Source organism: Camellia sinensis, chromosome 4 (genome assembly GCF_055761805.1).
Source record: "Camellia sinensis isolate YWXY chromosome 4, ASM5576180v1, whole genome shotgun sequence".
In the NCBI taxonomy this organism is placed as follows: Eukaryota; Viridiplantae; Streptophyta; class Magnoliopsida; order Ericales; family Theaceae; genus Camellia; species Camellia sinensis.
The window spans coordinates 48,931,551-48,947,350 of record NC_138964.1 but is presented as its reverse complement, the minus strand read 5'-3'; the positions used below and the strand labels follow the sequence as shown (position 1 = coordinate 48,947,350).

General features: G+C 29.9%; 1 protein-coding gene across 1 annotated transcript; it reads right to left on the bottom strand.

Moving 5' to 3' along the window:
• Positions 1 to 10,905: 10,905 nt before the first annotated feature.
• LOC114311467 (agamous-like MADS-box protein AGL11) lies at positions 10,906 to 11,793 on the bottom strand. Its single transcript, XM_028257624.2, has one exon. It carries the CDS (start codon positions 11,791 to 11,793, stop codon positions 10,906 to 10,908), a length of 888 nt encoding a protein of 295 aa, XP_028113425.2.
• Positions 11,794 to 15,800: the final 4,007 nt, after the last annotated feature.

The following is a 15,800-nucleotide window of genomic DNA, read 5'->3' as shown; positions in this document are numbered from 1 at the left end:
GAAGATTGGGGATTTCATTTTGTCCATTTATTTTCGGATAAATTACAAACACATCCTCTGAATTTACTTAAATTATAAATTAGTTATTATGGTTTAAAAAATTACATTACATCTCTAAAGTTTGTAATTTCATAACCAATAGGTCCTTTAATTAAAAAATTATCAAGTAAATTAATAATTTTTAATAATCTTAAAATTTTATTTTAATTAATAATTTAGATAATTTTATTATTATATACGTGAATAGTGAGAAAATTCACTTTTTTAATTAATTCTGTTAAATGAAAAATTCTGATAGGGAGGTATTTTTAATTTTTCAAATCACAGAAGACAATTCGTATTTTAAGCAAATCTCAGGGGGTGTATTTGTAATTTACCCTTTATTTTTAGGTAAATCACAAGAAAAATGTTTGGTAACTTGAATTTGTGTGGCTCGAATGGCTTGAATATATCAAAATGACATCGTGTTATCTTCAAAACAATGTCGTTTTGCGATATTCGAGTCATTCGGACCATAAAAACTCAAGCTACCAAGCATTGTTAAAATTACAAATATAGGTTTAATTAAAATATCAATTATTTTTTGAGATAAATTATAAATACATTATGAAGTTCTTAATTTTATAATCACGTCTTTTATTAATAAATTATCAAGTCAATTAACAGTTTTTAATAGTATTAGAAACATGTTTCAATTAATAATCATTTTATTATTATATAAGAGAGCAATTATGAACTTCATTTTTTTATTTAATTTTATTAAATAAAAAATTATGCAATGGAATATTTATAATTTTTCAAACCACAGGAGTAATCTGTATATTAAACAAATCTCAAAAGATATATTTGTAATTTTACCTTGTCTTTTATAGTTAAAGAAATTACATCTTGCTCCTTCAGTTTCAAACTCAAGGTCCCTCTTTTTTATTAATAAATTATCGAATTCATTAATAATTTTAAAATTATTATAAATTTATTTTAATTAATAATTTTATTATTATATAAAAAATTAATTATAATTTTATTTTTTCAATTAATTTTGTTAAATAAAAAAATTTGAAAAAAGATTTATAATTTTTTAAATTTCAAAAATAATTTATATTTTAAGTAAACTTTTAGAATGTATTTCTAATTTATTCTTTATTTTATTACATAGTGACCGGATGATCCGGTTTTTGAGATGGTAGATTACCGGCTATATCCGGATTGGATTTTTTGAAAGATTATGTGAATTTTTAATTATGGTTAATTAGATTTTTATTTTATAGTTTTAGTCTTATAGTTTTAATTTGAATAATTTAATTTTTATATTTTAAGTTTAGTTTTAATTTCATCTTTTTATCTAAATTTTAATTAATTTTTTCTATGTGTATACCTTAGAAGATTAATAAATATTCTAAAATAATTAATTTTAACTTTTAATTTGAACGGAAGGACTAACTGAAAAATAAAAGAAATCAAAATAAAACTTGGGTCAAACTATTAGGATTAAAGGTATAATTAACATTTTTTTTTATTAACTTTTGTATAAGTATACTTTTATATTTTACTAAAAAAAATATGTGCTATCCGATACTTTTTAGCACTTTATTTCTTCCATAAATATTTCGATAATATATAACCATCACCATTACTTATTACAATTTTATTATTATTGGTTTTTATCCCACATAATGAGAGAGAAATTAAGCTTACAATTTCACACCACTAAATAATACTACACAATTGCTCAGCCAAAAATTCTAATTATTTTTGTTAAGTTTCTTGGAATACCTATAAATAAGCTTTTTATATAATAATTTTATCACACTATCATTTGAGTACTGAAGAGTTAATACATTGATTGGGATTATTATGTATTTTTTCCCTTAATTAATTTTTAATATTAGTTTCTCTATTTTTTTAGTTATAGTTAATTATAATTTTTAGTCCCTAAAATATGTTTTTTGTATTATTTTGGTTTCCAGTGTTTAAATTGTATCAATTTGGTCCATAATATATAAAAACTGCTTCAATTCGATCCCTCAATCTAATTTCATCAATAGATGTGGTTAAAGCTAAGAATAAATGTGAAAATTTACTTTAAAAATTATACTTTTATTCTCTAAATTATGTGATCAGCATCAATTTGGTCACTTAAATTACACGTTTACTCTTAATTTTAATAGTGTCTAGTGACGGAGTTTGGTTGAGAAACCGAATTGAATTTTTTTTTTTATACATCGAAAATCAACATGATACAAATCTCATACTTTGAGGATTAAAAATGAAATTAACCATTTCATTGATTAGTTTCCCCACAAAAGACAAGAATTTAGCTATTTTCTTTTATTTTTTTCTTATTTTCTCTTTTCTTTTTCCTTTTTTGTTCATGAATTCATGATTGAAACAAAGCATACAAAAAGTATTTTGACTAAAACTTGTTTTATAAGAAAAGGGAATTAACAAATTAACAATTTATTTTTATTTGTTCTTCAAAGAAACTATTTTGTTGAACAATTATATTTTTGGATTTTCCTTTATGGTGTCAACATGGCAATAAATGTTTTCCATTTTCCAACAGTAAAGTTGACAAAGCAATTGGAGATTACTTGAGAAAGCAAATCAATTGTTTCCCCTAAATATTTGATGATTTGAAAGTTCATTTCTGTTGAAAAATTTAATGTTATTTGTAGTTCTACTTCATCTTAATATTTTGAAAGTGACAAATTATATTTTTATTGTCTTTGGGTAATTAATAAAAAATTTCTTTTTAAAATTAAGAATGAGAAGGATAGCAACCTAGAGGAAGAATTGAATGGCCAAACTTTTTCTATATTTATTGGATAAATATAAATATATGACTATATAAAAACTTGTGTTTGATTACTATTTTTTATATTTTCATAATTTTTTTTTTTCTCTCTTAGATACAATGTTAGTAGGGGTGTAAGCTATTGGAGTTAGTTGGGTTGAAAGAAAATTTAGCATTCGGTCGAATCCTTCAATTTTGTCAATTGAGGTATTGAAATTGACCGCATATTATGGTTCAATTTGGGGTATTTTAGGAATATGGTTAAAATTTAATTTTTGACTTTTAACCAAACTTTTTGATTTTTTTAGAAAGTGATTTAAGAAGTTGGTAAAAAACTACTTTTTTACCTTTGGGGTTAATATTTGTTTATGATATCACATCACAATAAAATAACCAAAATGTTCCCAAATTGTGATTTGCCCTAGCCCTCTACTTGTAAACATGGAGGGTAGTTCATGTAATTTCACACATTGCGTTTTGTTAACTTCCCAAATAATGTTCTGCCGTTTTTAGTTGTCTGAGACTGCGTTTTTTATGCTGCAAAACGCAGCTTTTATTTGGGTTTCAAATCACCCCTTTGTTTCTTTTTTAGTTTAGGGTAAATGATGGATTCATAGAAAATTTAAAAGATTTTATAAAAATCTATAAAGTCCTACCTTGTGAATAAACGAAGAGAGATGAATGTAAATGTTTTGTCCTCAAAAAAAAATGTAAATGTTCTAGAAATATCCCTCCTACTGATTTTTATTGTAAACGTTTAATATTTGTGATTTATATTCTAATACTAAAAAAAAAAAATAGAATATAAAAATTATTGAAATATAATATTTCAATCAATTCAATCGATATTGGTACAAAATTATCCAACCAAAACATATCATACCTTATGAAAAACTTACTAAAAATTAAAATTTCGAACGATCTTAGTTTTGCTAGTGTTTCTTGTAACCCTAGATCACTACAAAAAAAGTGATTTTTTGCGACGGTAAAATACCGTCGCTAATACTCCTAATGCCGTCGCTAATACTTTTTGCGACGGCAAAATGACTTTTTGCGACGGCAAGAGGGGGGTCGCAACTGCAGGGGTTGCAAAAGAGTTTTTGCGACGGTAAGTGCCGTCGCTAATGTTTTGCGACGGCATTTTTTACCTTTTTGCGACGGCACCGTGCAGTCGCTAATAACGTTTGAAATTTCTTGACTTTTTTGCGACGGCCCTATTTTACCGTCGCTAAAAATGTTATTTGAGACGGCAAAACATACCGTCGCCAATAGTCTTTTTTTAAAAAAAAAAACACTTTTTTGCGACGGTGTGGTGCCGTCGCAGAAAGTATAAAAAATATGAAATTTACTATTTTTTGCGACAGATAATGCCGTCACAAAAAATATTAAAAAATAATAAAATTTTTATTTTTTACGACAGTATAATGTTGTCGCAAAAAATAAAACCTGTAACAAAATTAATAAAAATATTTAAATTTTCTATTTTTTTCGACGGTGGTGCCGTCTCTCTCTCTAAGAGCTGATTATTTACATTCCATTCACAAAAACATCATAACAGAAAACAAAAATAAAAAATTATCAAACCATCAAATTCAATATTTTACAAAGAACAATTAAACTGTACATGTTCATAAAAGCATATTTAAATTATAAAATTCACCCAAATCCTAAAAAAAAAAATAATAATAAAATAAAATCTAAAATTCACCAATCAACACATTGGATATTTAGGAACAAAGCTCTCCAATGCTTATAAATTAGGAACAAAGTTCAGGTCCCATCATGAGCGAAGTGGAAAGCTTATTGGTTTAAAAAAATGAAGAACAAACTGAAGGTGGAGCTAATTTTGGTGGTGGTGTTGTCGGTTATGGATTGGAAAGAGTCTAGCTGGTATACCATTGAAAGTCTCCTTGGTGATCTGAATATGAACTTTGAAATCCCCAACTAGCTCTGTGAGATCAGGCTCCTCATGCAGAGCAAAAACCATTATCCCTTTCTTTGCTGCACCAAAACAAAATCTCCAAGCTGAGTAAATATGTATAGGTGAAACTGAACTTAATAGTCATAATTTGAAATAATAATTAAAGAAAAATATAATATACAGACAAACCAAAACTACATGTTTAACCAAATTTGTGATTTGATTTTGTTAAACTCAACATGTATTGTATGATTATGAGTTTGAGATTTGTTTTTTAAACTTCTAATCTTTTTTCCCCATTTTTCTTGTTACTCGTCGAAATCGACCAAACCAACCGAGAAACTAAATAGTTTTGGTTGGTCGATTTCGAAGAAGAGGTCGGTCGGAAATGGACGAATGAATTTGAAAACTGATTGTGTCGGTTCGGTGGATGGTTTGGGAGTGAACCCGAGCTGAGCCGACCCGTGCACACCCCTAACTCGTATATCTCGTGTCTTAAATTTATATTCACATACATAGCAAATAAAACTATATAAATATTTTTCCGTATCCCCAACCAAGTCTGAATCATAAATTTTTTAAAATCACCATGCCCAGTGTCAGTGTCAGTGTCCGTGCCCTTATCCGTGTATATGCTTCCGAGGTGACTTCCAATAATTGAAGCCAAATAAATATGTATACAACAAATTTCAATACAGCTTCAAGTGGGGTGGTGAATAGATACACGTAAGAAATTGACCAAATCAGCATAATTAAAAAAACAAATTTCAAACATTTATGTAGTAATAAGAAACTAATCAACTGTAGTAATTCCCAAACTTTTACAAGTAGTAGAATGAAACTACCAAATATAGCTTGTTATCATTTCAGAAAATGAATTCAGGAAGTAAAACAAAACAATTAAAGCTATATTAGAGGTCATATGGTGCACACTGTACACAACCATGAGCTCTTTCTATGATAAAATGCTCCAAATTGATTTATTTCCTACTTCTCCATCTGTTGTCTTAATAAATGAAGACAACAGAGTAGATGACAAATAGAACACAAATCAAAACATCTTGAATTATGTTTTTGTTTTGCCAAGACAAATAGAGTACAAACATCTCAGAAAGCCATTTAAATCTACCAGATAATAATGAATGGCATAAAATTTTGCAGCTATGCCACAACCAGCCCAACACCCACAACCAGACTAATGCAAAGGCAAAATTACAGATCAACTAGCCTTAAATGACTTTCTAAGAACCAATAAGAGTAAATATCTTAAATGGTCATGAAATTTCTTCATAAAAACAAAACTAAAAAGAAATTGAAAAGGAGAGCAAGAGAGTAAAATTGTATACAAAAGAAAGAAATAAAGGCACACCACATAAACATGTTTTGCCCCTGCTTTTGCACAAAAGAGTGACCAAGGAGAACACAATTTAACTATGATCTATAATAGAAAATCCCACACACAAAACATGCTAGAAGTCTTCAAGTCATTGGTCCATAGTTTGATATTTGGTTTTGAGCCAGTTGGGATGCCCTGGGGGGCATCTCTTTTCCCCCAAGTGAATTGACTTCCTGTGGGTGTGATCATTGAAGTTCAGGGCACCTAGAAAACACTATAATTTTAAAATTTTGTTTAATATGACCCTCTTTTTTGTTGAGATAATGGAGTACCCTCTTTTTTGTTGAGATAATATCAGATCTGTTATGATGATGAGATAATGGAGTACATAAAAATCCATCTATTGAGGGCTACCTTTCTCCAGCCCCATTGCTTCATGTTTTATCGATGCCTACTGTTCAATGTCACACTAAAATCCAAACTAGGCAAGAGACCATTCTTGCAAATAACTCAAACCCAAAATGCACCCTACTGGGAATCTTGGGTGCCCCATATATATGCTTCCTAATCCTAACGGGAACCCTACACAGCCTGTCACTGTCTGTAGTTCAATGCTACCAAACAAGTCAGCAAAGAGATGCTCTACTTGAGAGTGTTTTAACACGATGAATTTAATATCTGTAGTTGTAAAGGGGTGATATTGAAACTCATCATCATGCAAATTAATATTTGTAAATAAGTTTTCACAACCATCTAGAGAGATAACGGAAATGAAGCAACTTGGAAAAGCATAAACTAATTTTTTGTAGTAGAGGAAAAGGAGCGGCAGCAGTAGTGAAAGTAGTGGATAAGAGATGATGGTGGTGGCGGCGATGATGGTGATGGCGAAACAGATTAGTAGTGAATTTGTGGTAGTGGTAGTGTAAATGGAGTGACAGGGGTGAAAGAGAGGTAATGGTAGTAGTAGTGGTAGTGGTGGTAGTGGAGTGGTGGCGATAGTAGTAGTAATGGTAGTCGTAGAGGTAAAGTGGCTACAGTAGAAGTAATGGTGGTGGTGGAATGGTGTTTGCAGTAGTGGTGAAGGTGATAGAGGAGATGGGTGGTGAGAGAGAGAAATGAGTGAGAGACAGATAGAGAAGAGAGAGAAAGACAGAGTGATGAGCGAGAGAGAGATAAAGAGAGAAAGAGATATAGAGAGAGATAGAGAGGCAGCGAGAGAAATCGATAGAGAGAGACATATAGAAAAATAGAGATAAATAAGAGATGAGAGAGGCATATAGAAAGAAAATGAAAAGAGATGAACGATAAAGAGAATAGAAAAATAGAGAGATAGAGAGAAAAGAGATGAGCGAGAGAGACAGAGAGAGAAAAGAGATGAGAGAGATAGAGAGAAGAGAGATGAGCGAGGGAGACATAGAGAGAAGACAAATGAGAGAGATAGAGAGAAGAAAGATGAACGAAAGACACACAGACAAACAGACAAACAGATAGATAGACAAACAGACAGAGAAATAAGAGTGATGAGTGAAAGAGAGAAAGAGAATAGTGGTGGTAGTTGAATGGCATTTGCAGTAGTGGTAAATGTGGTAGAGAAGATGGGTAGTGAGAGAGAAAGATGAGTGAGAGACGAATAGAGAAAAGAGATAGAGAGACAGAGTGATAAGCGAGAAAGAGACAAAGTGGTCGCTAAAAGTGCATTTTCTTGTAGTGGATCGATAAATCGATAGGGAGCTCAATAAATAAAGAAGACAGATAATTCAAAACACTGTTCAAAACTTAATTCAAATCAATTTTTTAAATATTTTAAATATTTAAATATTTTAAAAATATTTTAATTTTGTGAGAGACAGATAAAGAAGAGAGATAGAGAGAGAGACACAGAAAAAGAGAGAGATAGAAGGAGAAGAGAAATGAGTGAGAGAGATAGAAAGAGATAGACAGACAAGAGAGAAAGAAAGAGAGAGAAAAAAAAAAGAAATGAGAGAGATGGAGATAAGAGAGATGAGCAAGAGAGACAGAGAGAGAAAACAGATGAGAGAGATAGAGAGAAGAGAGATAGGCGAGAGACACAGAGAGAAAATGAGAGAGAGAGAGAAACAGGCAAACATAGAAAGAGATAGAGATAGAGATAGAGAGAAATGAATGAAAAGAGATAAAGAGAAGAGAGAGAGATAGAGACAGAGAGACAGAGAGACAGGAAAATGAAAAAATGAATGAAAAGAAGACGACATTGTTTTTTTTAATTTTTTTTGCGACAGAAAAATACCGTTGAATTTATTCAAATCATTTTGTGACTGTATATATATGAAGCTATCTCAAAACCACAATCACCAAAATCTTTTAAAAATTCACTAAATACCAAAAATACAAAAAAAAACATCATAATTCAATACATTTTTTTTTTGTATTTTTATGTATTTATTAATTTTTAAAAATATTTTTTCATAAATTTTTTATTTTTTAGATACATCTAAGTAAGGTACATCTAAAAAAAATATTTAAAATTTTAAAAATATTCACTAAAAAAAAAACACGAAAGCCACTTTTTGTGACGACAGAAAATGCCGTCTCAAAAAAGCAGAGTATTTGCGACGGCACCATTTGCCGTCTCAAAAAAGCAGAGCATTTGCGACGGCACTATTTGCTGTCTCAAAAAATGAGAGTATTTGCGACGGCAGAAAATACCGTCGCTAATACTCTCATTTTTTGAGACGGCAAATAGTGCCGTCGCAAATGCTCTGCTTTTTTGAGACGGCAAATGGTGCCGTCGCAAATACTCTGCTTTTTTGAGACGGCATTTTCTGCCGTCTCAAAAAGTGACTTTTTGAGACGGCAAGTGTGCCGTCGCAAATAGTTCAGTCTCATATGCCCAGTTTTCTTGTAGTGGATGTTCAAATGTTCAATACTTCTACATAAGCTCAAACCCCCAACCTCTCTCTGAAACTTATATTATTTTGAGTTTTAACAATGCTCCCAAAATATTTTATGTCCCCATTAAAGATAGCGCACAAATAGCATAACTAAAGTCTCGTTTGGGAACTATGATTTTTAATCAAAAAGTCATTATAAATTGTCACATCACTTTTCTTATTTTTCTACACATTTTTTTATAAAAAATCAAAAAAATAATTAAAATAATTAATTTCTGAAAACGAGTTAAATCCATACGAGCCATCAAGTGCATCATACATGAGCTAAAGTTACAAATGATTAAGCCATTTAGTTCTAATTTAAGATTTTCTTTCTTTCTTTCTTTTCAAAATAAGTTTCCAAAATATGAAAACACATTTTACGAGGTAATAGTTGTGGAAGGCACGGAATACTCTTTCTTTTGTGTATCATCCTATGTTCAACACCTCATTGTGATAAGATAAAAGGACAATAAAAGATGGACAGGGAAGGCAATCACATGATGGAATTGCCCCTAGAGTCTAATGTGACAATATTTCACATGATGGAATTGCCCGTGGAGTCTAATGTGACAATATTTCACATGTCATTACCTTAAAAATCATAGAAGGCTTTTTGTATATAAATCAATGTAGAAAAAGACCACACACAAGCTCTTCATACACATCTAACAAAAGGTTCAATATGTAGTACATATGTATAATGTGTACTCCTTCAAATAATAATGTAACGTGTACTCACTCAATTTTGATTGTAACTTCAAATTCATGATATCATAATATAAAAAAAGATACGCATCATGTACTTCATATTCAAACTTAAAAATGAACAAAATCGTCTCTACTATATGAATAAAATGGAGAAGTTCATTACATATTCTATAGTTATAAACAGATATATTAACATATCTTTTGTTAAAGTAAAATGCTACAATACATACTTCCAAATGATTGTATATATGCAGGGCCGGCCCTGGGCATAGACCTACCAGGTCATGACTTAGGACCCCTCAAAATACACCTAAAAAAGAGGTCCCCTACTATTATAGTTTAGTGTAGTATATTAGGTATATTTTAAGTCTAAAAAAATTTAAAGAATGCCCAAACTAATTTAAAATAAATTGACTCATTGAAAAATTAAAAAGCTTATTCAAAATTAAAAACGACCCACTCTCCCACCCTATCTAATTCCTAACCCTAACTCTTTTGACACAAATTTTTTGTTCTTTACCTTCAAAAATTTTTTTGATCGAATAAAAAAAAATGTAAAAGGTCCCAAATGATCTAGTGATATTTATTAGTTCATTATTGGCTTTGGGTTCCGAAAATCTCAAGGCCAGGCCTGTTACTAGCTAAAAGTTTATAATAAAAAGGCGAAAGTTAAAGGAAGTACTTTTCTCTCAATTTTTTAAATAATTAATTCTTTACAATTTATTTAAACTATTTTTATTGGTAAGTTATAAGTAAATTGCACTAAACATTCTCACAGCATAAGCTTTGCAAAAAAAAAAAGTACGCCTACAAGGTGCGCCAAACAGTGCTGTTGAGTGACTATGGTCTATTGTTAACATCTTTTGATCTACTTCAAAGTTACTGAACCAAAGCTCTCTTCCAAAGTCATTTGATCAATAGTATGACACTAAATTATTGAAGTGAATGAAAGCAACTTGAATTTTAGTGTACTTTGATCTCATTGTTATGCAATCAACTTTCTTTCTTCTTTTTTTTTCCACATCCAGAGTCCAACAAAATTTATCCATTTGCATTTTTTTGTATAAAAATGAATGTTAATTGGAAGTTATTAAGTTCATAAATCTATATAAATAGTTAAAATCAATCGATCAGGACCCTAAAAACAAATAAAGAAAAATACTGGGTACTTCTATTTCCAAAACTAATCAAATTATACTACCACATTAGAATAACTAAATGCATTTCTGGTTCTTCATTTGAAATTCCCCGGCTTATAGTACTTGTCCAACTGAGAAGCATGCACACTAGATGACAGCGACGTTGTCTGTATGCTCGGATTGCAATAGCCCACAGGTGGCAAAGGATTGTTAACAATAGCATTCTCCAACATCATCGGATCATAATAAATTGGCCTATCTAGTGGATTGCACATAAAGTTACTGCTAGACACGCCGCCAAGTTTATTGTAATACTGATTATTGTTCCTTGGCATCATCGTCGTCATCATCATTGGATTCGCCTTGGAATTTGCATAAACCTGAGCATGATTGAAATAGTACTGTAAATTAGCAATGTCGTTGTCAACTTCTGTCCCAAACATGCCTCCATGCATGAAATAAGATTGGTTTTGGATGGTTTGAGTGTGAGAATTGTCATCGATACATGCTACTGACAATTTCTGATCAATACCCTTCATGAATGCAACCCTAGCCTTCACATCTTGAAGCTTTCCCTCCAAAACACTTTCAAATTCTCTGAGTTGTTCTTTCGACAAACCATTGTATCGATCATCCCATGTAGAGTACCTAGCCTCATCATTTTTCTTTCGTAGTTTCACAAGCGTGTCTTCAATCTTTTGATTCCTTTCCTCAAAAAAGTTGGACAAACCAAGGGTTCTTCTCGTGCGATCTTCACTAGATAGGTTTTTGTAGGTGTCGATCAAGTGCTGAATTACGTCAGGATTTGGGGGCCAGATTTCTGCTTGATCATCTGTAGGACGGTCATTGATCTTAGGACCATAAATAATCCAACACACTTCAACATCACAGAGGGTTTTCAATTCGTAAGTCTTCTTCTTCAACCCCTTCTTTCTCTTTTGAAAGGTCACATATCGAGTCTTGTCGTTGCGTATGAGTTCCATGTTTTGTTTAGCTCTACCCATCTGCAAATTCATATATACTTATCATGAGTTCTTCATAGCAAAAACACATAAACAAACAAAAAAATTCAAAAATTTAAAAAAAAAAAAATGAATACAACATGATATGTAATACAAAACATAAATGAAATTCAAATTATTTAGAATGTACTATAAAGTTTATGACATGGAGACTTCGTAGTGTTTTCATGCCTCTATTTTTAAGAAAATGTATGCATATTAACACCTATGAATACATGTATACCTTATATGTATATATATGATATGAGAGAGAAACCTGTCTCTTTCTTTGAAAACAACTCACAAAAGAATTAAGATTGTCATTACTTTTATATAGAGGGGAAAATCTGTGGTCACCCGAAAAACGTAGGATGAATATTTGAAAAATTGGAAAGTTACCATTAATTATTAATTGTCATAGAAAGTTTTCAAATATTCATCATACCTTTTCAATTATTTGAAAATTTTGATCTAGTTACCAAAACACATTACGTCTAATCATATATTCTTGATTACTAGGTATGTCAAGCTTTTTTTTAGGGTAAGTAGCTATGGCAAGTTAATCTTAATAATGGCCTCGTTTGGTAGAGTTATGGTAAAGTAATTATAACTTATACCTTAACAGCTTATAACTTATAACTGTGAACATAAGTTGATTTTTGACTTATAAATTAAGCTTCTCCTCCCCCACTCAAAAAATAAGTTGATTTTTAACTTACAAAAAACTATAAGCTGTATTGTTAAGCTAAACCAAACACATCAAATAGCTTAAATTAAGCTAGAAGCTGAAATAAGCTACTAATAAGCCCTACCAAATAAGGCCAATATTTCCATCTCTATAAATGTAATGGCAATGAAAGATACGAAACACAACCCACCTTAATTCTTTTCTGAGTTGTTTTGAGAAGCAATTGTAAGAGGAAATCATCAAAGTTAATGGCAAGTCAGTGAAAAAAAAATCAGTGTCACTAAGAAACAGGAAAAATAAAATAGGAAACACTTTTTATTAAATTTAAAATATATTCTACACTAAATTTACACTTTTCAACTTCTTTAAAAGATTGTCTTAAAGATATTTTTCACCCATTTTGATACCAAACAATATCTTATGACAATTATTAAATTTGCCTATATACAAGGCCGGCCCTGGCCATAGGCCCAGGGCCCCCTCCTATTATAATTTAGTATAATATATTAGGCATATTTCAAGTCCAAAAAAATTAAAGAAGGCCCAAACTAACTTAAAATAAATTGACTCATTGAAAAATTAAAAGACCCATTCAAAATTAAAATGGCCCACTTTCTCTCCCTATCTAATTCTTAACCCTAACTCTTTTGACACAAATCTTTTACTCTTTATCTTCAAAAAAAATTTTGGTTGAATAAAAACAATATGTGAAAGGTCCCTAATGATCTAGTGATATTTATTAGTTCATTAAATCTCAGGGCCGTGCCTGCATATATGGTATGCACTTTATAACTTTTTCAAAAAAATTCGTAACATAAATCACAAAATGTCATAATTCTATCACCACAAAAGTCATAATTTACAAAGTGTTATGACTTTACCATTCACAACTATAGGGTGGACATCATAAATTTATTAATCATAATTTTACCACAAAATATCATAACACATGCTACAAACATTCATAACTTTCATTACAAAAATTCATATTTTTTTTTTACAATATACACATTTTCAGGGTACACGATATAGATTTCTCTTTATTATTCAAAAATAGTGAAAGATTTTTTAAATTTTAATAATATGTAATAATTTCACACTTTGAAATGGAGATTTACATTCCAATTATGCCACGAGGGGACCTTAATCCAAAAATTGAAACAATGGAGAAAGAGAGTTGAATCATGTATGATTACAAACTTGGAGCATTAGGAGAGTATGAAGGTGAGCAAATGAACATTTTGGAAATAGAAGAGGGCTGTGATATGTGTGGGGCAGCTATTCTAGTGCTAACCCAATCTAACATGTCCTACAAACACTTTTTCCTTAATTGTGAGGGTAGGTTAGGCTTATTATTACACTCTCATCCATGTGGAGTGGGTAAGTACTGAAATCTACTAATGAGGCCCCTTGTCTTAATTTGCTATGTTTGGTGACCTAAAAATTTCAGATAACCATATGAGAATTTGATTTCAATTTATTACAATTGGTAAATGTTAAATACTTAAATATAATTCTTCAAGGGAGAGACAACTCGGTACACGAGATTCTGGTATTACAAATTTAAAAAATTTCAAAAATATTCACTCTCGTTTTTTAAGAGAGAAAAAAAAAAAAGTTTGTTTTATGTTTTTCTCTTAAGTAAATGATAAAAATATGTTAGATAAAAGGCAATAGCTTGAAGTCAGAGTTCAACTACTACTAACGCTGTATTTCACCTACCTTTTCTCTTTCTCTTTTTAAATTTCTTCCCAAATCTCCTAACTAAACACAGTATAAAGGATTTTACCCATTTTTCATGGATGGCTGAGTATTTTGGCGTGCTAAGTGAATGAGAAATCATAGACATGGAGCCCTCAATATATTTTTATACATACAAAAATTAAATCACAGGTAAAAGTAGCAATGCACATTACTTTTTTTTATTTATATAAGATATGAAAAAAAAAATTATAAAACTTAAAAAGATAAAATAATTGCCTCATTGTTTAACAAAATTCAGTTTACAATAAGAATAAAATTTCCAAACAAAATCTAAATGGCACAAAAATAATTGAATCATTTGCAACAGAACATCATTAAACATTAGTACAAAATTACTAAGGAAAAGGTACTCCTTTTTCTTTCAAGATTATCATTGAGTTCTTGTAGACAACTAAATCTTACTTTGATAATTTGTTTAAAAAACAAAAAAAACTTCAAATCTCCTAAATATTATATTTTATTTCCATTTTATTCATTCTTAATAAAATATCGATTACGTTTTTCTGATCAATTATTTTTTAATAAGACGTGGTAAAAGCGGAACAATACATACAATTATGAAGACTTGAATCATTTTGAACTAAAACTCTCCACATTGAATTTTATAGGACCCAATGAACATTGTGTCCACGCCTCCAAAACTTCACCTCATGGTATGTGGCAAATTTTTATATATTAAAGTAAAAAATTATTATACTACACTTCTCATTTCACGTGTAGATTTTTATTTGTTAAAATAAAAAATTATTATACTACAATCTCCATGTCAGGTGACAGATTTTTATATGCTAAAATAAAAAATTATTATAATATAACGCAAGTAAGGTTTAAACCCAACATATTGGATTTCATTAAAAATACACTTATCATTTAAGTGATTTACATATTATGATATTAATTTCTTCATTATTTGTTTTTATTCTTCGTTATCTAAATAACATACGCATCGCGTGTGCCACCTGCTAGTACTATTATTAAGTGAAGGCTGAATTTGGTGTCAAAACCTTCTCATCTCATGCCACGTGGCAAGTTTTTCTATATTTAATATATATATAGTTACACAAAGGGAAAAACAAGGTTTGAACCTAAAATCTTAGATTTCATTACAAATATTCTTATCACTTGGACAACATACATATTTTAATTTCTTTATTATTTATTTTGATTCTTACCGATTTAAATTACATACGTAGCGCGTGTGCCACCCGTTAGTAACCTTTTAAATTAATCTTTGATTTTAGACTCCATTCAATCATTTTTAAATCTTATTAAAAGTAAACTAAAGGTATTAAGATTTTGAATTAGGATAGGGGTTTTTATCTTATTGAGAATTAGGTCTCATTTGGTAATTCAATATTTTAGTTTAAAAATGAAAAAATCACTAAAAAAATTAAAAAGCTAACAATTTATACTAAAAAGTCAAATATTTTCTTTTTTTTTATTTTTTGCACATCTTTTTATAAAAATTTAAAAAATTATTCTAAACATATTAATTTTTTTACCTCATATTTTAATCAAAAAATAAAAAAATTTACTG